This window comes from Hemiscyllium ocellatum, chromosome 17 (genome assembly GCF_020745735.1).
Source record: "Hemiscyllium ocellatum isolate sHemOce1 chromosome 17, sHemOce1.pat.X.cur, whole genome shotgun sequence".
Lineage (NCBI taxonomy): Eukaryota > Metazoa > Chordata > Chondrichthyes > Orectolobiformes > Hemiscylliidae > Hemiscyllium > Hemiscyllium ocellatum.
In genome coordinates, this window is record NC_083417.1 from 24180713 (window position 1) to 24208581 (window position 27869).

A 27869-nucleotide genomic window follows, 5' to 3' on the forward strand; every position below is an offset into this window, starting at 1 on the left:
GGTCGGCCATCAACCCCCGGGTTCACACCGAGACAGTGGATAGTCGGCCACCGGCTCTCCGGGACAGAAGCTGCTGTGGATTATGGCGGATGGCGGTGAGGAACCTGATCAAATCCGCTTGAAGTCGCTGAAATATGAAGGGAGCTTCACGGTGCCGACGGAGGACAAGGTAGCGCCGCTGGGCAGTTAATGAGCAGCGCACCCGCCCCCTCACGCACCTCTTCATCTGCCCCACTCCCACAACTACCCCCTCAGCCTCGCCCTTTACCCTCCCCCCACATCTCCTCCACAATCTCCCCATCCCCCACTACACACCACATCCCCATCACCCCATCCCCCACTACACACCACATCCCCATCACCCCATCCCCCACTACACACCACATCCCCATCACCCCATCCCCCACTACACACCACATCCCCATCACCCCCATCCCCCACAGCCCACTTTCCCCCACCCAACATCCTCCCATCACCCACACATCCCCCCCACCCCCCCCACCCCACGTCCCCCCATCACCCACACCCCACGTCCCCCCCATCACCCACACCCCACGTCCCCCCCATCACCCCCACCCCACGTCCCCCCATCACCCACACCCCACGTCCCCCCCATCACCCACACCCCACGTCCCCCCCATCACCCACACCCCACGTCCCCCCCATCACCCACACCCCACGTCCCCCCCATCACCCACACCCCACGTCCCCCCCATCACCGACACCCCACGTCCCCCCCATCACCGACACCCCACGTCCCCCCCATCACCGACACCCCACGTCCCCCCCATCACCCACACCCCACGTCCCCCCCATCACCCACACGCCACGTCCCCCCCATCACCCACACCCCACGTCCCCCACGTCCCCCCATCACCCACACCCCATGTCACCCCCATCACCCACACCCCATGTCCCCCCCCATCACCCACACCCCACGTCCCCCCCATCACCCACGTCCCCATGTCACCCCCATCACCCACACCCCACGTCCCCCCCATCACCCACGTCCCCCCATCACCCACACCCCATGTCACCCCCATCACCCACACCCCATGTCACCCCCATCACCCACACCCCACGTCCCCCCCATCCCCCACACCCCACGTCCCCCCATCACCCCCACCCCACGTCCCCCCCATCACCCACACCCCACGTCCCCCCCATCACCCACACCCCACGTCCCCCCCATCACCCACACCCCACGTCCCCCCCATCACCGACACCCCACGTCCCCCCCATCACCGACACCCCACGTCCCCCCCATCACCCACACCCCACGTCCCCCCCATCACCCACACCCCACGCCCCCCCCCTCACCCACACGCCACGTCCCCCCCATCACCCACACCCCACGTCCCCCCCATCACCCACGTCCCCCCATCACCCACACCCCACGTCCCCCCCATCACCGACACCCCACGTCCCCCCCATCACCCACACCCCACGTCCCCCCCATCACCCACACCCCACGTCCCCCCCATCACCCACACGCCACGTCCCCCCCATCACCCACACCCCACGTCCCCCCCATCACCCACGTCCCCCCATCACCCACACCCCATGTCACCCCCATCACCCACACCCCATGTCCCCCCCCATCACCCACACCCCACGTCCCCCCCATCACCCACGTCCCCATGTCACCCCCATCACCCACACCCCACGTCCCCCCCCATCACCCACGTCCCCCCATCACCCACACCCCATGTCACCCCCATCACCCACACCCCATGTCACCCCCATCACCCACACCCCACGTCACCCCCATCACCCACGTCCCCCCCATCACCCACACCCCACGTCCCCCCCCATCACCCACACCCCACGTCCCCCCCATCACCCACGTCCCCCCCATCACCCACACCCCACGTCCCCCCCATCACCCACGTCCCCCTATCACCCACACCCCACGTCCCCCCTATCACCCACGTCCCCCCATCATCCACACCCCACGTCCCCCCCATCACCCACGCCCCCCCATCACCCACACCCCACGTCCCCCCCATCACCCACGTCCCCCCATCACCCACACCCCACGTCCCCCCCATCACCCACGCCCCCCCATCACCCACACCCCACGTCCCCCCCATCACCCACGCCCCCCCATCACCCACACCCCACGTCCCCCCCATCACCCACGTCCCCCCATCACCCACACCCCACGTCCCCCCCATCACCCACACCCCACGTCCCCCCCATCACCCACACCCCACGTCCCCCCCATCACCCACACCCCACGTCCCCCCCATCACCGACACCCCACGTCCCACCCATCACCCACGTCCCCCCATCACCCACACCCCATGTCACCCCCATCACCCACACCCCACGTCCCCCCCATCACCCACACCCCACGTCCCCCCCATCACCCACACCCCACGTCCCCCCCATCACCCACGTCCCCCCATCACCCACACCCCATGTCCCCCCCATCACCCACGTCCCCCCATCACCCACACCCCATGTCCCCCCCATCACCCACACCCCACGTCCCCCCCCATCACCCACACCCCACGTCCCCCCCCATCACCCACACCCCACGTCCCCCCCATCACCCACACCCCACGTCACCCCCATCACCCACACTCCATGTCACCCTCATCACCCACGTTCCCCCCCATCACCCACACCCCACGTTCTCCCCCATCACCCACACCCCACTTCCCCCCCATCACCCACACCCCACGTCCCCCCCATCACCCACACCCCACGTACCCCCCATCACCCACACTCCATGTCACCCCCATCGCCCACGTCACCCCCATCGCCCACGTCCCCCCCCATCACCCACACCCCACGTCCCCCCATCACCCACACCCCACATCCCCCCCCATCACCCACGTCCCCCCCCATCACCCACACCCCACGTCCCCCCCATCATCCACACCCCACGTCCCCCCCATCATCCACACCCCACGTCCCCACCATCACCCACGTCCCCCCATCACCCACACCCCACGTCCCCCCCATCACCCACGCCCCCCCATCACCCACACCCCACGTCCCCCCCATCACCCACGTCCCCCCATCACCCACACCCCATGTCACCCCCATCACCCACACCCCACGTCCCCCCCATCACCCACACCCCACGTCCCCCCCATCACCCACGTCCCCCCATCACCCACACCCCACGTCCCCCCCATCACCCACGCCCCCCCATCACCCACACCCCACGTCCCCCCCATCACCCACGTCCCCCCATCACCCACACCCCACTTACCCCCATCACCCACACCCCACGTCCCCCCCATCACCCACGTCCCCCCATCACCCACACCCCACGTCCCCCCCATCACCCACACCCCACGCCCCCCCATCACCCACGTCCCCCCATCACCCACACCCCACGTCCCCCCCATCACCCACGTCCCCCCATCAGCCACACCCCACGTCCCCCCCATCACCCACACCCCACGTCCCCCCCATCACCCACACCCCACGTCCCCCCCATCACCCACACCCCACGTCCCCCCCATCGCCCACGTCCCCCCATCACCCACACCCCACGTCACCCCCATCACCCACACCCCACGTCCCCCCCATCACCCACACCCCACGTCCCACCCATCACCCACACCCCACGTCCCCCCCATCACCCACACCCCACGTCTCCCCCCATCACCCACACCCCACGTCTCCCCCCATCACCCACACCCCACGTCTCCCCCCATTACCCACACCCCACGTCTCCCCCCATCACCCACACCCCACATCTCCCCCAACACCCACATCCCCCCCATCGCCCACGTCCCCCCCGATCACCCACACCCCACGTCCCCCCATCACCCACACTCCATGTCACCCCCATCACCCACACTCCATGTCACCCTCATCACCCACGTTCCCCTCCATCACCCACACACCACGTCCCCCCCATCACCCACACCCCACGTCCCCCCCATCACCCACACCCCACGTCCCCCCCCATCACCCACACCCCACGTACCCCCCATCACCCACACTCCACGTCACCCCCATCGCCCACGTCACCCCCATCACCCACGTCCCCCCCCATCACCCACACCCCACGTCCCCCCCATCACCCACACCCCACATCCCCCCCATCACCCACGTCCCCCCCCATCACCCACACCCCACGTCCCCCCCATCATCCACACCCCATGTCCCCACCATCACCCACACCCCACGTTCCCCCCATCACCCACACCCCACGTTCCCCCCCACACCCCACGTCCCCCCCATCACCCACACTCCACGTCACCCCCATCGCCCACGTCCCCCCATCACCCACACCCCACGTCCCCCCATCACCCACACCCCACGTCCCCCCCCCATCACCCACACCCCACGTCACCCCCATCACCCACGTTCCCCCCATCACCCACACCCCACGTTCCCCCCCAATCACCCACACCCCACGTCCCCCTCCATCACCCACACCCCACGTCCCCCCCATCACCCACACCCCACGTCTCCCCCATCACCCACGTTCCCCCCATCACCCACACCCCACGTCCCCCCCCATCACCCACACCCCACGTCCCCCCCATCACCCACACCCCACGTCCCCCCCATCACCCACACCCCACGTCCCCCCCATCACCCACACCCCACGTCCCCCCATCACCCACACCCCACGTCCCCCTCCATCACCCTCAACCCACGTCCCCCCATCACCCACACCCCACATCCCCCCAACACCCACACCCTACGACTCCCCCATCACCCACGTCCCCCCATCACCCACACCCCACGTTCCCCTCCATCACCCACACCCCACGTCCCCCTCCATCACCCACACCTCACGTCCCCCCATCACCCACACCTCACGTCCCCCCATCACCCACACCCGACGTCCCCCCCATCACCCACACCCGACGTCCCCCCCACATCGTCCACACCCCACGTCCCCCCCACATCGCCCACACCCCACGTCCCCCCCATCACCCACACCCCACGTCCCCCCCATCACCCACACCCCACGTCATTCCCATCACCCACGTCCCCCCCATCACCTGCACCCCACGTCCCCCCATCACCCACACCACACGTCCCCCCCACCTTGCATCTGCCCCACCCTTCGTCCCCCCACCCCTCGCCCCCCCTCGCCCTCCCTATCCCTCGCCCTCCCCCATCCCTCGCCCTCCCCCATCCCTCGCCCTCCCCATCCCTCGCCCTCCCCATCCCTCGCCCTCGCCCTCGCCCTTGCCCTCGCCCATTTCCCCACTGCCCCATTTCCCCACTCCCCCTCCGTTTCTCCCCACTACCCCAATCTCTCCCTCCCCATCTCCCCACTCTCTTCACCCATGTCCCCTTCTCTCATGTCCTGCAACTCCTTCCCAATTCACTCAACTGCCTCTACCTGCCTCCCACCTCCCCCCCCCCCATTCTCACTGTCTCTACCTCTGTCCCTACTCCCCCATTCTACTCCCCCATTCCTACGCTCCCTCCCCAATTGCCCTCATCCCCACACCTACTTCTCTCTCACCGTCACTCCTCCCTCCCCCATCCTTACTACTGTGTCCCCTACCTACACCAATCCCGCACACTGCCCCTCCCCCCCTCCAGGCATCTATGTATTGTACAGAAGCTTGTCATATTCTCAATTTCTGTTCAGAATGTTTCAAGCTCTGCTAAGAACAAAATACAAAGGAACCTCGATATCCAAACGCCTCGGGTGAGGAGTATTATGTTAGGATAATTGAATGCTGGATATCACAGTTTAGCCAAGCATCAGGACCTTGCGATCTTGTCCAGATAATCCAAAATTCGGATAATCGAATGCCGCATAATCAAGTTTCCTCTGTATATGCAGGAACCTGGCTTATGTGTAGATACTTTAATTTTTTTCTCCTATAGGCTTCCTTGTTTTTAGCTATTCACTTGTTCATGTTGTTTTGTTTGATTGCTGTTCATTGCTAAACTTCACTTGGTTCCAAAATCTCTAAAGTGCTCTGTCATTGTAAAACATTGAGGCATTTTCAGAAAAAGTTCGTAGGTATGGACGGCTCGGTGGCACAGTGGTTAGCACTGCTGCCTCACAGCGCCAGAGACCCGGGTTCAATTCCTGCCTCAGGCGACTGACTGTGTGGAGTTTGCACATTCTCCACAGTCCAAAAATGTGCAGGTTAGGTGAATTGGCCATGCTAAATTGCTCATGTGCCACTTGCAGCACCTCCTTTCTATACCTTACTGGCAAAACAATCTGATGAACCTCTGCCCATTTCTCATCTGCTTGAATGTGTGATGGTCTCCATTTCCTCATTTAGACATAATTTATTAAGTAATAACACACAGGAATGCATTCACTCTCCTTCCATGTACATGTATTTTGATACAACTGCTTTAAGTTCTTATCTTTCTGCTATAACTCAATAAGCTTAGCAGAGCTAGTGATAGTTACATTTTTAACATTTGACTCCTGCTCTGTCCCACTTATCTGATCAAAAAAAGTCTTTGATAAGGCTACTTCAGCTTCCTTATCTGCACCTTTTGATCTCTCCTGCTTCAGCTTATGACTCTGTGATCTCGTTAAGACACAATCTGGAAAGATTCCTGGATAAACATCCTGAAGTGTTTCAGTTGCCTGCATCTCCGCTGGCCTTTCAACTAGAGTAGGCAGCACGCCTACCAGTGAATCAGCAATATCATTTGCAAGGACAAATTGTATTCCTGGAGCTGCGGGTTTGTCCACAAATTCTCCACTCTTCTCTGGACTCTTGCCTCACTTTACATAATTGAGTGCTTTTTGTCTCACCATGAATTCCTGTTACCAGTACCTTTACTCGCCATAGTCTTTCAGAAGTACACATCTCCACGTCCTTCAGTATGACAGACTGAGCAGATCTTGTGTCCCTTAATATCATGACCTCTTTACTCCTGGCCTATGTGAATAAACTTTACCCTTTATATATATTTTTAAGCAAATCTGGCTTAACCTCTGATCAGTTTGTGCATTCTAATGCAGTTTTCTAACTTTCTCTGTCCTTTTTGTTACCAGTCCAACAAAACTCCTGGGCTTGTCTGGTTTTCCTACATCTGGCTTTCTCCTAGCCCACCAACACTGTGAAATGTGTGGCCCACTTTATTACTATGAAAACACCAGAGCATTTTAACTTCTTTGTCCATCCCCTCAAGGGTTTCCTTTTTACCCTGTGGTGAGTTATCCTTATGATCTTCCCTGAGATCTACCTTTCCCTTTCCATGTGAGAATTTCTCTTTGCCCCAGTTTCTATCCCTCATGGACTGAAATTGATTCTGGAAGCCAAACCGAGTTCTAAGAACCAGCTCATAATCATCTGCCACTTCAGCTGCTAAACTTACTGTTTTAACTCTCTGTTCTTCCACATGAGTTTGTGCTTCTTCAGGCAGTGGATTTTTGAATTCTTCCAAAATAACAACCTCTCTAAGCGCATCATTGATTTGCTCTATTTGTAAAGATGTTATCCATCCATTGAAATTACTTTGTTTGATCCTTTCAAACTCAATATAGGTTTGACCAGGGTCCATCCTGAGAATCCTGAAATGTTGTCTATAGGCTTCTAGTACAAGCTCATATATACTTAAGATGGCTTTTTTCACCACCTCATACTCCCTAGATACCTCCTCTTATAGTGATGCAAAGACCTCACTAGCCCCACCTACAATTTTTTTGGATCAACAAAACGTACATGGTCTGGCCACTGCACTGTTTCGCCACTTTTTCAATGAGATGAATAAGACTTGCACATCCTTCTCACCAAATTTAGGCAATGCTTGAACATACTCAAAACAGTTTCTCATCAGGCTTTCACCTCCCACGAGTATGCTCATACTCACTTTCTTCCTTACTAAACCCTACCCTCAGCCTTTATCTCCAGCCTTTAAGCTGACTTTCCTTTTAACTGTCAGTTTTTGAAGTTCAAACTTTCTCTCTTTTTCTTTCTCTTCTGCTAAACCCATTTGTTTTTTTTTCTTTTGTTTTAATTGTAACACAAACTGTTTCACTTCTGCTGCCCTTTCCTTATCTCTCACCTCTAATTCAAGCTGTTTCAGTTGCAATTGAATTTTTGCCATCCCCACAGATTCTGATGGTTTCTCCAGCAAATTTAAATGCTGAGCTACTGCTGTAACTATCTTGTCTCTCCTCCCAGTAGGAGGTAGTTTCAACACCAGCTTGTCCACTAACTCCTGCAGCTTGGTCTTATTCGCCTGTAAAACTTCCAAAGTCACCTCATCCACTTCCAGAAAAGTCTTGGCAGCTGAAAGAGCTATTGCTATTCCAAGCTTTGTCTGCCCACACAAACTAACACCCGAAATAAAGACACTAGCACCTACCACTTGCTGTTTAAATCCTGCAAAGAGCCCCCAATCTGTTATGGACAAGGCCAGACCACTCAAAACATTCTTAAGCAGGCAGCCCAGACCGTAACTTTGCTATTTGTTTTGCTAAGCGTGCAGTGAAAATTACTCATCTGAATAAGTCTTGTTTCAAGTAGTAGAGTTTGTCTGTTCGATGCTGGAGAGATCTTTTAAGATACAAAAAGGTACTTCCAACCATTATACAAACACACTGGACAGAAAGTCTGTGTGAAATTAATTGTTTATATTTTTATTTGTAGCTGGGAAGAAGCAGAAGTGTGAAAGAATTTGTAAAATTAAATCGCATTGGTGAAGGAACCTATGGTATTGTGTGTAAGTCCAGTTTAATTTTCTTTATTTTTGTGTCAGGAGATCATTTTTGTTTCTCATTAAATGTTTTATCTATTCAAAATTGATAAAGCTCTTGAAATGTTCAGGTTCGTAATTTGTTTGCTACAAAATTAAATTAAAGCCACAATCAAATCTCATTGAATGGCAAGTCACGCTTGAGGGGCTGAATGGCTGTTATTTATTGTGATGGATAGATACAGTCATATCGAAGTATGCACATGAAGGATACTATAACCAACCTTCCCTCCAAGCTGATACAAAGCTAGATGGATGAACTGGTAGTGTTGAAGAAGCAGGAGGCTTCAGATGGACTTGGACAGGCTCAGAGAGTGGTCAAAGAAATGGCAGATGGAATACAATGTCGGAACGTTTGAGGTTATGCATATTCATACGGAGAATAGTGGTGTAGACTATTTTCTAAATGGAGAAGGGTTTAAGAAATCTGAAACACAAAGAGACTTGGAAGTCATAGTTCAGGATTCTCAAGGTTAATGTGCCGATTCAGTTGGCAGTTAGGGAGGTAAATGCAGTGTTAGCATTCATTTCAAGAGAGCTAGAATACAAGTGATATACCACTGAGGTTGTATAAGGCTTTGGTCAGACCCACATTGGGAATATTGAGAATAGTTTGGGCATCTGTATCTAAGGAAGATTGTACTGGCATTGGACGGCAGGAGGAGGGGGGGGGGGGCGGGGAGGTGGTGGGGGGGATGGTGGTGGGGGGGTAGGGGGGAGGGACTAGAGGACGTTTACAAGAATGATTCCTGAGATGAAAGGCTTATCACATGAGGTGAAGTTGAGGACTCTGGGTCTACTTCATGGAGTGTGAAGGAGAATCTTATTAAAACTTACAGAATACTGAGAGGCTTGAATAGAATGGAAATGGGGAAGATATTTCCTCCAGTCGGGGAGGCTAGGAGGTAAGGGCACAGCCTCAGAGTGCAACAATGACCCTTTAGAACTGAGATGAAGAATTTCTTCAGCTGAAGAATGGTGAATCTATGGAAATCATCACCGCAGAAAGCTGTGGAAACCAAGTCAATGAGTGTTTTAAGAAAGATAGGTTCTTAGAGTCAAAGAGATGTACAGTACAGAAACAGACCCTTCGGTCCAACTTGTCCATACCGAGCAGATATCCTGACCTAATCTAGTGCCATTTGCCAGCACTTGTCCCATATCCCTCTAAACCCTCCCATCCAGATGGCTTTTAAATGTTGTAATTGTACCAGCCTCCACCACTTCCTCTGGCAGCTCATTCCATACATATTCCATCCTCTGCGAGAAAAAGTTGCCTCTTAGGTCCCTTTTATATCTTTCCCCTCTCACCTTAAACCTATGCCCACCACCCCCCTTAGTTCTGGACTCCCTCACCCCTGAGAAAAGACCTTGTCTGTTTATCCTATCCATGCCCCTCATGATTTTATAAACATCTAAAAGGTCACCCCTCAGCCTCCGACCCTCCAGGGAAAACAGCTCTACCCTATTCAACTCTCTCTATAGCTCAAATCCTCCACTCCTGGCAACATCCTTGTAAATCTTTTCTGAACCCTTTCAAGTTTCACAACCTTCTGATAGGAAGGAGACCAGAATTGCATGCAATATTCCAACAGTGGCATAACCAATGTCCTGTACAGCCGCAACATGACCTCCCAACTCCTGTACTCAATTCTCTGTCCAATAAGGGAAAGCATACGAAATGCCGCCTTCACTATCCTATCGACCTGCGACTCCACTTTCAAGGAACTATGAACCTGCACTCCAAAGTCTCTTTGTACAGCAACACTCCCTAGAACCTTACCATTATGTATATAAGTTCTGCTCTGATTTGCTTTTCCAAAATGCAGCACTTTGCATTTATCTGAATTAAACTCCATCTGCCAGTCCTCAGCCCATTGGCCCATCTGATCAAGATCCCATTGTACTTTGAGGTAACCTTCTTTGCTGTCCACTACACCTCCAATTTTGGTGTCATCTGAAAACTTGCTAACTATACCTCCTATGTTCACATCCAGATCATTTATATAAATGACAAAAAGTAGTGGACCCAGCACCGATCCTTCTGGCACTCCACTGGTCACAGGCGTCCGGATTGGGGATTGAGGATTACGGGGCGAAGGCAGGAGAGTGGTGTTGAGACACATATCAGGCATGATCGAGTGGTGGAGCAGACTCAATGGGCCAAATGGCCCAGCTCTGCTCCTAGATCTTATAGTCTAAATTTTAAGGGCATGTGTGGTTAAGGGCACACCCCTTCTAATTTTTGTTTTGCATGGCCATATAGTTTTGGTCACTTAAAGGGACCAACTTGTTCATGGCGTGTGCAGGACCTTTAGGATTATGGCTGCACAGTCTGGGGAACATTGCTTACAATGAATCCAGAGTCTAGAATAGAGTGGTGCTGGAAAAGCACAGCAGGTCAGGCAGCATCCGAGGAGCAGGAAAATCAACGTTTCAGGCAAAAGCCCTTAATCAGGAATAATCCTGATGAAGGGCTTTTGCCTGAAACTTCAACTTTCCTGCTCCTCGGATGTTGCCTGAACTGCTGTGCTTTTCCAGCATCACTCTAATCTAGACTCTGGTTTCCAGCATTTGCCATCCTTGTTTTTATCTTTTACAATGAAACTTGACAGCTGGGGGACTCAGAGCATTGAAGATACACACTCTCAAAACTGACAGCTTCGCAACCAAGGCCTCACTGGATTTTTGATTTTGGATTTGAAGTCGGGTGCTTTGGGCAGTGGGCTGTTCGGATCAGCCCTGATCAGGTGGGACCAGAGGTTGCTAGGGGCGCCAGAACAGATCAGTGTGCAAGCAGCAAAGTAGACAAAAACTCTGGTGCTGAATTGTCCAAGGGAGTTCATTTTTATTGACTAAGATTGTTTAAAAATGGATGGCATGTTCTAAAAAGTCTTTTTTGAATCTCCCATTTTTACATCACTGGATTTGCAAGAATGTACCCATTTAGTTCAGAGCCGAGTGTTTTGGCCATTTTAACGGTTACAAATTGATATAGTCAATTTTTAAACATTGCTCTCACTGACCGGTGATAAAGATTATATTAAGAGGAAAAACAAATTACAAGTTTACTAACAAGTTCATTTTCCATTAGGATAACGAGATCAGTATAATACTGTTACCTTGGAACTTTGTTACTTTTGTTACATATAGTAGCTATTCTCTCAGGGTATATTTATGTTCCTTTTGACATTCTGGTGGTATGTCTACTACCATTGTCATGTGAATGCAACTGGACCAAGCACCCTACAGAATCCCATGAGTATATACCTTTCTTAATTAAATATAGGGAGACTTGGCATTCTCCATCACAACACAGCAGAAAGATGTCCCCATTTTTAGGACTGAACTAATAAATATATTCATGATAACCTCACCTGGTGCAGGAATTGAATGGACACATGTCCAGCCAGCTGAGCTAACTGATCCCACAAGGTTGTAATTTCTGTATTTACATTTTTCATGTTTTAGACCGAGCTCATGATACAAAAAGTGATGAAATTGTTGCCCTTAAGAAGGTTCGAATGGATAAAGAGAGGGATGGTAAGTAAGAAATATCAAAATCGGTGGCGTTTTCAATCTGTTTGTGAAAGTGCATTCTTTTTAGAAACTTACCAAACGTTTCAGAAATAATACCAAAACGCATTGCACACCAAGTATATATTTTGAACCAGTATTACTTTGGTCTAATTTTGCATACACAATTTACCAGTTCGTTAGGCTGTTTCCAAAATAAGAGAGATTTCCATTTGTAATACCTTTTAAGACCCAGGATTTTCTGATATACTTTACAGCCAGGTACCACATGGGTGTCAATATATAGTTACTGTTGTCTTGAAGGAAATCAGCTAATTTGCACAAAGGGATCTCTAACAAACAGCAGTGTGATAACCAGATTATATATTTTTGTGATGTTGATTGAGGATTAATATTGGTCAGGCCACGAGAGAGAATGTCCATGCTTCACTTGATATTATTCATAGGTTCTTTTGTATCCACCTAACAGAGCAGTTAATTTAATGTCTTTCTGAAATATGGTTCCTCTGACAGTACTCCACTCCTTCAGTACTGTACTAGGGTGTCAGACTACATTTTTGTGCTCAAGTTTCTGGAGTGATCCTTGAACCTACAATCTTCTAGACCACTAAATCATGCTGATGGCACCCCATACAGCATGTTCTTTTCATTGTTGGGGGGAGAAAATGGGAGCAAGTGTAATCAATGTCATCTTGTGCATTAACTTTCATTTTTAAGTTGTGAAAACATTGAATAAAATTGCTACTAGAGTCTCGTCATGTCCCTTAGAGTGTATGCCAAACTGTAACTGAGATTACATTCTATTATGACACAAATGCCAAACACAATGGGTTATAGAATTAATCCAATATTAATGGAAATGGTTCATACGTGTTGCAGCAAATGGGTTGTTTCTAAAGTTAATATCCTCTTCAAATGTGAAGTTGTAGCTAAAATGTCTGCCACTTATTATTCTATTAAGCATTAGTTTTTTCACTGGTAATGTGTGTTTGCTCACCACCATTGGTCAGTATTGCATCATATTGTAAACTGGAATGCTAATGTGGATTAAAGAATAGTAAGCAAATCAGTTTGCTCTTTTGTGGATCTCTAAAATATGCACTATGAAACCTTGGAGGTCATAAAGTTGAATCAGTTTTCAGCAGCAAAGCTCATGTTAATAGGTCTTGGATTTCCAATTATGGACTTATTCATCAATAACATTTACAGCAACATATCAATTCTTTCCAAGCCTCTAATTCCACTAATTTGTAAAAGAGAAAGTGAGCATAAGCCCAAATGCAGCTGGGTATGATCATTTTTTAAAAAAATGCATTTCCACTGCAGCTGTTATGGCCTCATGCCTTTCCAGTGTTGTTTTCAGTGATTTTGAAGAGGAATTACTTTTAGTTTAATAATGTGACATAACTATAACCAAATAGGATTTTATTGCTCCCAATTCTATCAGCTGCATATATAAGCTTCTGTCTTTCTTTTGTTTATTTGCAGGAATCCCCATAAGTAGCTTGAGAGAGATTAATCTGCTCCTTAAACTGCGGCACCCTAATATTGTGGAGCTAAAAGAAGTAGTCGTGGGAAACCACCTCGATAGGTTAGTGTTGGATGGGCTGGGATTTTTTTCACTAGAGCATAGGAGGTTATGGGGTGACCTTGTAGATATTTATAAAATCATGAGGGTCAGAGAGGAGGTGAATGGCCAAGGTCTTTTCCCCAAGGTGAGCGAGTTCAAAACAAGGGGCGTATTTTTAAGGTGAGAGGAGAAGGATTTATAAAGGACATGAGGGCAACATTTTTACACAGAGGGTAGTTAGTATGTGGAATGAACTGCCAGATCAAGTGGTGGATGCAGGTACAGATACAATGTTTAAAGAGCTTTTGGGTATGTACAGGAAGAAGAAAGGTCCGGAGGGATATGGGCCAAATACAGGGCAGTGGGACTAGTTTAGTTTGGGAACATGGTTGGTGTGGACTAGTTGAACAAAAGTATCTGTTTCCAGGTTGTATGACTTTGAGTGAGCTGCTAACCAAGCCCCATTACTCTGTGAGCCATATCAAATGTGTAACTTTTACTTTCATCCAAATTCTCAATTTGTTTCTCTTTATAAATGTTATCCTTTTATGTAAACAAGACTCACCAAATTTCTCATTTGGGGGTCCATGCAAACCTGCAAGTTGGTCATGAATTTGCAGTCTGTAAGATAACAACATGAATGGGACTTGTTCCTGAGATGTTCTGAGTTGAGCCTATGTTGATGATTTCCTTCCACTTAAATAGAACAGCATAGCTGAGAACATGCACTGAAGGAGTTCAGCGTTAGGCCCAGAGGCTTGGTGCACTTGCACAGCCAGGGAATAAACAGTTATCTCTATGAAGGAAATGTGGTTCAGGCAGTCCTGGAAACAAATACATAACTGGATTAGTGGGGTCTTTGAGAATCCTAAGAGAAGAGACAAGGGGACCTTACACATAATCAGAATGGGATAGTAGAACTGCGGAATGGTGCTCTATTCAGGGCAAGCTCACAATGGATGGGATAGATGACAATTAAAAGAAAATTTATTTTATAATATATGTGTACGCAGCTTTCCTGCAATAAATCTTTATCTTTCATTAGCGTTTCATGATAAGATTGACAAAACATTTCCTGTTTACTTCTGTATTAAGAGGAAAATGGAAGATCATTTGGTTGTATTTTCTCTACCTAGTAAATGTACAAAATGGCAGTTCTAATAGAATGACAGATTAAAGATGGAAATATATATATAAAACAGTAAAACTTAGAATATTTCTATTGCATCAATACAACATTCCTGATTTGTGCTGATGCTAATCCACTGTAGTACCAAGAGAATATGTCACTATAGAAGCGTAATCCTTTGATTGGTGTCAAAGTAATGCATTGTTTACCTGGATATTATATGCAGTTAGGAATATAAGTGTCTTCTTATACAGTTGGCCTGGACTATCATTTAATGGTGCTACTAAGGTAATATGTGAAGCTAATTAATGCATGATGAATTTGGTCACTTTTTATTTCTACAGTATTTTCCTGGTAATGGGATACTGTGAACAGGATCTTGCAAGTCTTTTAGAAAATATGCAGTCACCATTTTCAGAGGCTCAGGTAAGTATAGAACTGTCTCAGATATTCGAATACTTGTAGTAATTGTTTATTCAAATAACTTCACAGTCTAACTAGGTAAGAACTTTTCAATAAAAGCATCACTTTTCATTCTTACTTTTGGTTCTTTTATGCTATTGTAGGGACTAAAAATGCCATATAAAATTATACTTTTGTCTTTGTAAATGTTTAATACATTAACTCTTGGATTACTTCCCTTTTCAGGTAAAATGTATAATTCTTCAATTATTGAAGGGGTTGCGATATCTGCATGAAAACTTCATTATTCACAGGTGAGAGAATTGAGAGACTAAGTGCCATAGATATACTACTGCTTCCAGTCTAAAACATCTGGCAGATGTAACATGCACTTAAAAAAAAAACCAGCATCCTGATTATAAACAGAATCTGACATTTAATTCTGTTGACTAGTAGATTAATTACCAGGCGGCTGAATGGTGACTCTACTTCTCAATCCTCAGGCCCAGGTTCAAGTCCCATGTACTTCAGAGATGTGTAATATATCTCTAAATGGATTGGTTAGAAAATATCTAGTGTCCCATGTGCTCCAGAGCTGTGTAATAACATTTTTAAATGGGTTGACTCGAAAATACCTCAAAACTGCTTTCCGTCAGGAAGCTAGGCCAATTGGCCTAATATCTGTCTTAGAAAAATCACTAGAATCAATTATTAAGGTAGTTGTAGCAGGATCATTGGAAAATTATGTGATGAGGTGAAGCCAACATAATTTTGTAAAAGAAAAATCATTTTTATGGAATATCAATTTTTTGAACAAGTAGTAAATATGAGGGATAAAGGGGCACTTGTTGATATGGTATACTTGGATTTTGAAAATATGCTTGATAAGAAGCCAAAATATCTTGTTCCTACACAAGCTGCCTAATGGGACTAGATTAATTTAGGATATCTGTTTGGCATGGACGAGTTGAATCAAAGGGTCTGTTTCCATCTGTACATCTCTATTACTCCATGGCTGTAAGGTAGGAGCATGTGTTATAGCATATAACATTAGTGTAAATAAATACTTAGTTAACTAATAGGAAACAGGGTTAACGGTGTCATTTTTGAATTGGCAAGCTGTAACTTGTAGAGTGTCTCAGAGATCAGTGTTCAGTTTTCAACATTTGCAATCTGTAACAATGACCTGGACAAAGGGATTGAATGTACAGAGTCTAAATTTGTTGATGACACCAAAGTACGAGAGTAAGTTGCCAAGAGAAGATAGACGGTCTGAAAAAGTATAAAGATAGATTAAGTAAATTGGCAGATGGAATATACTATAGGAAAATGTGAATGTGTTCATTTTGGCAGGAAGAATAGAAAAAAGCAGTAATTGAAATAGAGGGAACTTGCAGAACTTGGTGGTTCAGATTGTTCCTACATAAACTCCTAAGTTCTGTGTAATGTATATTTAAAACCAGAGTGCTGTCAGAAGTGGAGGATGAAGAAGTGTGTGTAGGGTTTTTCAGCTGTGCAGCTTAGAGGGAGCACTGATGTTGTAGTATGAGAATCACAAAATTTAGTATGCAGCTTCAGCAAGTGATTAAGAAAGCGATAGGGTTGGGTTAGGATTACACCTACAGGCAACATGGTTCTCGGTGTAGCACATTTCCAAGCCAAGCATGACTTAGTTGCACAACTGTGTCATAATGTTGTGGGATTAAGTTCCACTCAGTGAATTGCTCAAATTTAACGCTAACACTTCAGAGCAGTACTGGAGTGCAGATGTTTGGATAGGGCATTCAGTGAGACTAATCTGCATTTTCAGGTGAACGGAGAAGAATCCATGGCACCATTTTTTAAGTCAAACATAAAGACATCTGCCCCCTCCTGGCTAATAATTCTTGATTTCCCCTTTCTGTTCTATCCATTTTGAATTGATTCTTTGGCACAAAATTTTTGAAAACTTTTCGGTGTTACACATCGCAGTAGTGATGTTGCCCCATTCAAATATTAAAGACTTGTGCTAGTTCTAAAATGAATTATTGAGGGGCACGTTTACTTGATTATTTGCACGGTTCCTCAGAAATGTCTGCCAAACCTCCTGCCAGTAATTTCTGTTGCTCAGCTCCACCATGTAAGTAACCAACAAGCTTCCTGAATTCATACCACTAATCTGTGGTTATATTTATACAAATAGCTGACATAGCAGAACCTGAATTGATTGAACAACTGGAACATCTGCATTCCCCAGGCTTTATTTATTTATTTAAGGAAATACTTATTTCAGTTGATGACTTTTTTTTTCAAAAATATAATTCTAACTCTTATTGTATGAATAATTTTAATTGTTGATTAATACTGTTGCCCCTGCCTTCGAGATGAACTGGGTCAGAAGTCAGTTTGGTTTGCTCAGATTCAATGCTGCATGATCAACTTGCACCTCATCTACAGCTTTTGGATGAGCTTTCAAACATGTGACGTGTTGGTAACAAACATCTTTATTTTTTATAGAGACCTTAAGGTGTCTAACTTGTTAATGACCGATAAAGGGTGTGTTAAGATAGGTAAGATGTGTAATACTTTAGTTATATTCTCATTAGCTTTTGGTGTTATAAAATTAGGTCAGTTTAAATTGCTGATAAATTTCATTAAATGCAAATGTTTCAGAAATTTAAGATGGGATTTCTTCTGACAGGTTTAGACTGCTTTGTGGAACCATTTTATAATAAGCTTTTGAAAAGTAATGCAGTTTTTCATTTGTCAACTTTTATTTACCCCAGTAGAATTATAGAGTCATAGAGATGTACAGCATGGAACCAGACCCTTCGGTCCAACTTGTCCATGCTGACCACATATCCCAACCCAATCTAGTCACACCTGCCAGCACTTGACCCATATCCCTCCAAACCCTTTCTATTCATATACCCATCCAGATACCTTTTAAATGTTGCAATTGTACCAGCCTCCACCACTTCCTCTGGCAGCCCATTCCATACACGTACCACCCTCTGGGTGAAATGGTTGCCCCTCAGGTCTCTTTTATATCTTTCACCTCTCAACTTAAACCTATGGTCTCTAGTTCTGGACTCCCCCACTCCAGGGAAAATACTTTGTCTATTTATCCTATCCATGCCCCGCATGATTTTATAAACCTCTAAAAGGTCACCCTCGGCCTCCAACGCTCCAGGGAAAACAGCCCTAGCCTGTTCAGCCTCTCCCTATAGCTCATATACTCCAACTCCGGCAACATCCTTGTAGATCTTTTCTGAACCCTTTTAAGTTTTACAAGATCTTTCTGATCGGAAGGAGACCAGAATTACACATAATATTTCAACAGTGGCCTAACCAATGTCCTGTACAGCTGCAACATGACCTCCCAACTCCATACTCAATACTCTGACCAATCAAGGAAAGCATACCAAACACCTTCTCCACTATCCTATCTACCTGCAACTCTACTTTCAAGGAACTATGAACCTGCAGTTCAAGATATCTTTGTTCAGCAACACTCCCTAGGACCTTACCACTAAGTGTATCAATCCTGCTAAGATTTGCTTTTCCAAAGTGCAGCACCTCGCATTTATCTAAATTGAATTCCATTTGCCACTCCTCAGTGCATTTGTCCATCTGATCAAGATCCTGCTGTACTCTTGAGGTAATCTTCTTTGCTGTCCACTATACCTCCAATTTTGGTGTCATCTGCAAACTTGCTTACTTTACCTGTTATGCTCACATCCAAATCATTTGTATTAATGATGAAAAGTAGTGGACCCAGCACCGATCCTTGTGGCACTCCACTGGTCACAGGCCTCCAGTCTGAAAAACAACCCTCCACCACCACCCTCTGTCTTCTACCTTCGAGCCAGTTCTGTATCCAAATGGCTCGTTCTCCCTGTATTCCATGAGATTAGATTAGATTTACAGTGTGGAAACAGGCCCTTCGGCCCAACAAGTCCACACCGACCCGCCGAAGCGAAACCCCACCCATACCCCTACATTACCCCTTACCTAACACTACGGGCAATTTAGCATGGCCAATTCACCTGACCCGCACATCTTTGGACTGTGGGAGGAAACCGGAGCACCCGGAGGAAATCCACGCAGACACGGGGAGAACGTGCAAACTCCACACAGTCAGTCGCCTGAGTCGGGAATTGAACCCGGGTCTTCAGGCGCTGTGAGGCAGCAGTGCTAACCACTGTGCCACCGTGCCGCCCTTAAATCTACCCTTGCTAACCAGCCTCCCTTGGGGAACCTTGTTGAACGTCTTACAGAAGTCCACACAGATCATGTCCACTGCTCTGCCCTCATCAATCCTCTTTGTTCATCAAAAAACTCAATCAAGTTTGTGTGACATGATTTCCCATGCAAAAAGCCATGTTGACTATGTCTAATCAGTCCTTGCCTTTCCAAATACGTATACCTTCTGTCCCTCGGGATTCCCTCCAACAGCTTGCCCACCACTGATGTCAGGTTCTCTGGTCTGTGTTTAGGGATTTGGCATCCACACATTACCTGATCATTTATCTCTTGGCTATTTATGGACAGTTATTGACTGCCAAAATAATGACTGCCCTTCAATAGTAACTATTTGGCTTTGAAACTATTGGGATGCTTTGAAGTTTATGAAAATGCAATATAAATACACATTCTTCTTTTGCCACCTTGTACTGATTAGACACTACATTGCTTTCCTCTTCTAACTGTTTTAAGTATTATTTTTTCCAGCTGATTTTGGGTTGGCGCGTGCATATGGAGTGCCTCTGAAGCCTATGACTCCAAAGGTGGTAACATTATGGTAGGTTGGCTGACACAAACTAAGCTGTTTCCTGATGATTATGATATTTGATGCTAAGGTGGCACGCAACTTGGATACTTCAACACTTCAAGCAGCATGATCCTGCCATCAGCATGAAAGATCTCTGAGAGGTTTTCTTGGCCTATTGTTGTTGCAAGTGTTATGGTTTGAGTGTTGCTGTGAAGATGAACATTATCAGTAATTAGTCAAAGAAACTAAATGGGCAATTTGTCAATCAGAATCCACAGACTTGTAGAAATATTACATTTCCATGTTTGCAACTTCTGCCATGTTCCAGTTGCAATTATTTTACCAAACCAAAGACCCCATGACTACTTTTGCCTATTTTGACTTGTGAAGTGTTTAAAAATAGAAGATGCTTGTGAATATTTGGGAGCTCTGAAATTCTGATTGAATATTGCATGCTTTGTTCTTAGGTACAGAGCTCCAGAATTACTATTAGGAACAAAGACTCAGACTACAGCTATTGATATGTGGTAGGTATCTTATTTAGTGTAAGATAAACAATATACTACCATGGAAATTATCAGTAAATGAGCAGCATCTGTGGCAAACAAGGTATTCTTTTACTGGGCCTTACTCAGACTTTTGTTTATTGCAAACCTTGTTGCAGATTTTCTCATAATTTGTTTTTTTTTGTTGTTTGTAGGGCAGTGGGTTGTATTCTTGCAGAACTGCTGGCTCACAAACCTTTGCTTCCTGGAAGCTCTGAGATCCATCAGATTGATCTGATTGTTCAGTTATTAGGGACTCCGAATGAGAATATATGGCCAGTAAGTCTTGGTGTGAACTAATCAGAGATTTGCCACCTCACTGTAAAAATGTTTTAATAACATTTATTAAGATACAGTGAATACTGTAGAGCATAACTCTCTAAGTGTGGTAAGTTACACCTTGAAAGTGTAATTTCAACTTGTTAGCTTTTAAGTCATTCTTCCCTTGTATAAAGTCAAGGCTTTGTTAGAAAATTCAGATACAAGCATCTCTTGTACTAGTGATCATTCTGACTAATTACATGCAATAGGGATATGGAGGTTTAAAGGTCTTGTCACTGTATCATAGATGACATAAAAACAAAGTATAAAAGCAAAAATAACTCAACACGTGAGGCAGCATCTGTGGACTGAAACAGAGTGAATGTTTCAGGTTTATGACCTTTCATCAGAACTAAAATTGGAAAGGCAACAGTTTTAAGCTGAGGGAAGATGGGGCTGGGGGAGGAAGAATGCGTCAAGGTATGAAGCAGGAGTAGGCCATTCAGCCCCTTGAGCCAGCTCTGACTTTCAATAAAGTCAGGGTCGATCTGTTTGTGTTCCGCATGCCACATTTCTATCTTTGCCTGATAACCTTTTGATTCCCTTGCCTAACAAGAATCTATCTACCTCTGCTTTTAAAAAAAAATTAATGATTCTACCTTCACTGCTTTCTGAGGCAGAGTTCCTAATGTGGTACAACCCTCTGAGAGAAAAGTATTCACGTCTGAGTCTTATAAAAGTGACTCTTAATTTTAGCACAGTGCCTCTAGTTCTGGACTCACCAAAAGAAATCCTTTTCACATCCACCTTAGGCCCACCCTATGAAGAATTATTAAAGACTTAAAATGAAATGAAGCTGCAGCTTCCAGGCCAGCATTGTTGAAGGTGTGCCCCTGTAATGGACGACTTGTGGCTGCAGCTATCACTATCTTGCAGTTGTGTCCACAGAGAGAGGGAGAGATACACACACACAGGAGGTGGAGTGAAAATTATAGCAAGAATGGTGGCCCTTTTTGGAATTTTGCTGGTATCCAGCTCATCCAAGATTCAGTCATCATGTGGTGCCTTACTGCCAAATGAAAGATTCAGGTCAGCATCTGTGCTGTAATCTTAATGGCACATTAAGGGGTATAATTGGCTTTCCACCAATGTGTGCAAGTAGCCATTGCCTGCCAAATTGACATGTTTCTAGAAGTTTCCTTAAGGTGGGAACATTCTATATTATCTGCTGATGGTGGGAAATTGCAGGCTATCCACTTCCATGATCAGTAAAATCTTTGGCCCTTTAACTCTGTTTCTCTCTCAGATGATCCTACATCTGCTGACTTAATTGCAAGAATTTGTGCCATTATTTCAAGATTTTCAGCAACTGCACTATTTTTCTACATTATCACTTAAAGTAGGTTTGAATGTAGCTACTAGTTTTATAAAAAAAATAAAAGTTACTTTTCCACATATTGAAGTCTGTTCAACCTTTCATTGATGTGCTTCTGCTCTAAGATTTCCTTTTTGTCCAGTTTTGGGAGTATTTCCCCGATTAAGTGGTCATGTAGATGTTAACACACTGCTTTTGATACTCCTCCCATTTTGTTGAATTGCTATTTGTCTGTATTTATGATGTGCTCTAGGGTTTCTCCAACTTGCCGTTAGTGGGTCAGTACACTCTGCGAAAACAGCCTTACAATAACCTGAAGCACAAATTTCCATGGTTGTCGGAAGCCGGTCTCCGACTTCTCAACTTCCTCTTCATGTATGATCCAAAAAAGAGGTATTCCAACATCTCTTTTATATATGGTGATGGATTTCTTTTTTGTGTCCTGATGGAAATAGGGTATTTGGGGAAGTTAGTGCTTCCATGTATTATATCACTATTTTTGTTGAGCTAGCACAGCAAAAGAAGATTAGACTATATAATTCAGCATAGGGTCAGGTCGGAATATTGATTGATATTGGATTTCATGTCCTGGTCTAAAAGTATTTTACTCTTTACGACGGAAGTTACTACGAAACTTCCAGTTGCAACACCTGTCCTTTTTAAATTTTCAACTGATATGATGTTGAAATAAATATTTTTGTCACAGTAATAAACCAACATAAATGTTGTAATAAATACTTTAATATAGCATTTATGGTATTTGATGAATTTTAAATAATATTACTTTTGACCTTTTAGCATTATTGTAGTATTAAAACCACTACAAACAAAAATAAACTTTTAGTCTGCTGCTATAAATGTGAAGGTTGGGATCGTTGTTTCATTGTAACAGAAAATTCAATGTGATTCATCTTGTCCCATAACGCCCACTTGGTCCTGAATATAACCATGTGAATTTTATCTTGGATATCCACCATCTCTGTATCTGAGGATGTTTGTTTTTTGGTTTGGGCTTTTAGCCTGGGTTGAGTTTGTTGATGAAGATCATTGCATCTCATACATTGTTTTTTAATATTTTTCCCAATGTTCTTTCACTGGTCAAACTGCTGCAAAGTTACCCTAAGCATGCATTTTGGTTTGCTGGGTTGTTGATTATTCAGCAACTTGAATAAGTAATTGTGAAATGAAGATAGAATTTTACAAAGTATTGTGCAGATCTGCAGGATTGTGCATGTGTATTTTATAGCACTGTGCTTGTGTGTTTAGCATGTGATACAAGATGACGGATACTATTCTATGTTTAGGGCAACAGCAGAGGACAGTCTGGAGAGTTCCTATTTTAAAGAAAAGCCATTACGTAAGTAATTTCAAATCATTTTATCATATAAAAACACTCCAGACTTGATTCTGAATATGCTCATTCCTTTTGCAGAAATTAGAGGTATCTCAGTGGATCTTGTATAGGCTTGATTAGATTCCCTACAGTGTGGAAACAGGCCCTTCGGCCCAATCAGTCCACACCGACCCTCTGAAGAGTAACCCACCCAGACTCATTTCCCTCTGACCAGTGCACCTAACACTATGGGCAATTTAGCATGGCCAATTCACCTGACCAGCACATCTTTGGACTGTGGGAGGAAACCGGAGCACCCGGAGGAAACCCACGCAGACATGGGGAGAATGTGCAAACTCCACACAGACAATCACCCGAGGCTGGAATCTAACCTGTGGCCCTGGTGCTGTGAGGCAGCAGTGCTAACCACTGAGCCACTGTTCCTTTTGAGTTGTGAGGTAAGTATTGTTGCAACAAGTCGTTGCTTTTGTTGACTGTCTAGATCTCTCCTTCTCCTGTCCAGATTTTCAAAGTTTCAAACCCAGCTTCCTTGATGAAAAACAGCAATATTTAGCAGTGAGGGAATTGAAATATTAAATGCAAAATTACTGTTCCAGATTGATTAATATTGCATCCTTCATTCCTGATGAAGTGCTTTTGCCCGAAAATCGATTTTCCTGCTCCTCGGATGCCGCCTGACCTGCTGTGCTTTGTCAGCACCACTCTAATCTAATACTGCATCAGGTCATTAGCGGGTAGAATCAGAGTGTATACATGTGAATATTTGGTTCCTTAAGGCCTGTTTCTTTATATATGCTATTAGAGCTAGGTTATAGTTCTTTTAATCAACTTGTTCAAAAATTTAATAAAGACTGTCATGACTGCTCAGGCCTAATTTACCAACTAGATTTGGGGTTCTTATGTAAGGTGGATACTGTCAGCTATTGTATTGATTCCCCACCACAATCTCAAAACAGTTTTAAAGAGAATGGCTCAGTGTTGGAGCAGCAACACTGTTAACAAGCGGCAGGCAACTTTTTTTTAAATCAGCAAATTAATTTACTTAAACAGCTTATCATAATCTCATTTCCATACTAACTGGGATTTCCAGTCAGTAATATGGGCACAATAACCTTGCGAGTGGCTCAGTGGTTGGCACTGCTGCCTCAGTGTCAGGGACCCAGGTTCGATTGCCTATGTGGAGTTTGCACATTCTCCTCGTGTCTGCGTGCATTTCCTCTGGGTACTCTGGTTTCCTTCCATGTCCAAAGATGTGCAGATTAGGTGAATCAGCCATGCTAAATTGCCCACAGTGTTAGGTGCATTAGTTAGAGGGAAATGGGTCTGGGTGGGTTACTGTTCGGAGGGTCACTGTGGACTTGTCAGGCTGAAGGGCCTGTTTCTACACTGTAGGGAACTTAGAGTAAAAGAAAAATCCAATCATTTGTTTAGAATGGGGGACATGGTAGCTCTGATTCTTTGTGCAAGGTCCTATCTCACCACTGCGTATGTAAGGACCACTGGATCATGACTGCAAGCCCTCCCTGGAGGGGCTTCCTCTCCAGGATCAGGCAGGGCAGCTGTAGCCTTCTTTTAAAAAAAACAAGAAGTTAACTTCCCCTCTTGTGTTCCATAGCTGGCAGGCTACATCCTATCCAAGGGGCTGCTAATCCAAACGATAAGCCCTCTACCATCATGAGCCCCCCCACACTCTCCTTAATCGGATGGTGAGGACACTATGTTCTTTAATTGGCTCCCCTTTTCAAAGTAGTAGTGGGCATATCTGTAACACGTGTCATGTTCTTGACCCTGAATGAAAATTTAGTTCAGTATAATATAGACATGCTTTAAAATAATGCAAGGATGGGGCAGGGTAGACACAAGTAGGTCTGTATTTCATTGTTATAGGATCTAGAGAGAGCAACCATAGGTGTGAGCTGAAATGCAAGAGATAAAGAACAGAGTTTGGTGAGTGGTGAAGCTGTGGTAACACTTTCAGAATTGAAGCAGAAACTTATGTTAATATTTAAGTTAATATTGGATAGCTGGATATGGAAACATAGCTAATGCTAATCACAGTTTCTTAGTAAGCTAAATAACCAGTTTCACTATTATAACTGGACGGTTGATTGAAGGGATAGTTCCATAATTCTACTTGAATCTCAATCTCACATTAGAAAAATTAGTTTCTGAAAGGTGCAACCACATCTGAAAATGAATGGGAGTAACTGTCACTGACCAGCAGAAAATCCTACATATTTAGCCCTTGGTGTTCAAACAAAAATGCCAGATTTAAAAGTACACAGCTGCAGAAACACCATCATTGACATTTCAATGCAACGCTTTTGAGTTCTGGGAGTAGGTTGAACAGGACCTTGACGAGGGCAATTAGGGATTGGTAGGAAGTGTTTTCTTAGCTGGCGACACAATTATTTAATTTTTTTATAGCAACTTCATGCCTTCCCATCTATTTCAATAGAGAATCTTTGAAGGACAGTCAGGTATAGGAAAGATTTTGGAGAAAGAGTAACTTAGACTGCAGCTTCCTGATATTCTTGTCATTACAAGTAGGGACCATTGCAAAATGAGTTCAACATCTTGAAATGCATTTTCAACATTGTGTGGTAAGTGTCAGGCTTGAATTGCCAAATTCACTATTGTTCAGGACAGAATGGAAAAAAAGAGGGAAAAAGATTGAAATTCAGTGAGGTGCAATTTGAATTATTATAAACTAAACCAAAACTATTTCTGTTAAGCATGTGAACCAGAGCTGATGCCTACCTTCCCTCATCATCGTAACAAGCGGGCAGCTTCTAGCATGGACAATCAACAAAAACGTGTGAAAGTGTAATGTAAGGAACCTGCTGAAACAGTCGCAGGTACGGGGCTGACTTTTGCATTCACATGCAGTAGCTTTGTCTTTTGTTGGGTCTATTGTATTCTATCTGCGTTGCAGTATTTTGAATGCAAGTAATATGGTATCTGTTGCTGTAGTCCCTTTCTGAACATTCGTTTTCTTAAAAAAAACGTTCTCTGAATTGGATGTCTCTCTCATTATTTGGTTTCAAATTTCAAAAATCCCATTCCTTACTTTTCCCCTCTAACTGAATTGTATTTATCAATCGGTATCTCATTTTTAAAAAGCATTCAAATAAAATGATTGATTGCACTATTAAGAATTAACCTTTCTTTGATAATGTGCATATTTTCCAGTAGTTTGAGTTGTTTTTTTTTTAAATCATTTGATTTTAGATAGTAATTAAATGCAAGTTTATTTATAATCAAGAAAAGTCTGATGGCTGGTTTTTGCTTGCAGTAGTTTTACTGTTCTTCTACTTTTCAAATTTTGTGTCAATTTCTGTGCAAATCTTTCACATACTATTATAGATTTCATATCTAAATAGAAAATAATGTTTTGATGCATTATGTGAAGATATTGGAGCATTATAACATTTGACTAAAAGCTTACTACAGCAATAACTTAGTGCCTATAATTATCGATCTGATGTAAATTATCAAAATATTGTAATTTTTAAATTCTATATATTATTTATTCTTTCATCCAGATTACTAATCAAGGGAGAAGGAAGAATGTGCTCTATTCCATGGTAAATGGGTTGAAGTGGCTCTTGCTATGAGCAACCTAAGGCAATGCTCTAGTGAAAATCAGTGCTCAGGATTGAACGTGATCTAATGGAGAAAAAATTAATCAAGGATGTGACTGTATCCAAAACATGGTTGGGGGGAAGAAAAAGAAACATTTATACAGAATAAATAAAAGACTTTAAAATACTTCATTGTTGTATAAAATTAATCAACAATCTTTTAAACTTTGCTATTCTGTTGCCTGAAAAGTCCATAAACTGAACAATTTGCCAACGTTTTGTTTTACTACATTGTCATGAGATGATTACTTTGAAAACTATGCTGTGTCTGGATGTAACATTTTTGAAAAGTTATTTTAGGATATTTTTGTATATGTAATGTTACAGAATGTTTTGATCAGAACTTAATAAATCTGCTATATGCTTAAAAATGTGTTTTGTTTGTTATTTTTCTACATGTTGTGGCATTCATTTCTATACTTTGTGCAGTAAGACTTGAGGAATATTCAGCATCATATTTGAGGACAACACTATAAAAGTTGCTGGAATCTATTACTTATTTAACTGGGATCAACAGAATATGATAACCTTGATTCAGTCTTGAGCCAAAAAGCAGAAGTGACTGAAAAGAACAGTCCTAATAATGTTTCTGCTTTTAAAATTGACTGGTAATAGCAGACATTAAT

The 27869-nt window shown here is 45.0% G+C and overlaps 1 protein-coding gene across 1 annotated transcript; it reads left to right on the forward strand.

Annotated features, from left to right (window-relative positions):
• On the forward strand, positions 1-27534 carry cdk10 (cyclin dependent kinase 10). The gene is made up of 14 exons (XM_060837618.1): positions 1-169; positions 8568-8640; positions 12145-12216; positions 13699-13801; positions 15254-15335; positions 15558-15625; positions 17808-17860; positions 20025-20094; positions 20532-20591; positions 20765-20888; positions 22499-22638; positions 23550-23602; positions 26335-26457; positions 27145-27534. Exons 1-13 carry the CDS (start codon positions 83-85, stop codon positions 26427-26429), a joined length of 1080 nt encoding a protein of 359 aa, XP_060693601.1. The 5' UTR covers positions 1-82; the 3' UTR covers positions 26430-26457; positions 27145-27534.
• Positions 27535-27869: the final 335 nt, after the last annotated feature.

Excerpts from the sequence above, each read along its gene's own strand:
- cdk10 (XM_060837618.1), top strand. The coding sequence starts at position 83 with ATGGCGGATGGCGGTGAGGAACCTGATCAAATCCGCTTGAAGTCGCTG. Across the intron at positions 170-8,567 it reads CGGTGCCGACGGAGGACAAG|CTGGGAAGAAGCAGAAGTGT; the intron begins GTAGCGCCGCTG and ends TTTTATTTGTAG. Across the intron at positions 20,095-20,531 it reads CCAAAGGTGGTAACATTATG|GTACAGAGCTCCAGAATTAC; the intron begins GTAGGTTGGCTG and ends CTTTGTTCTTAG.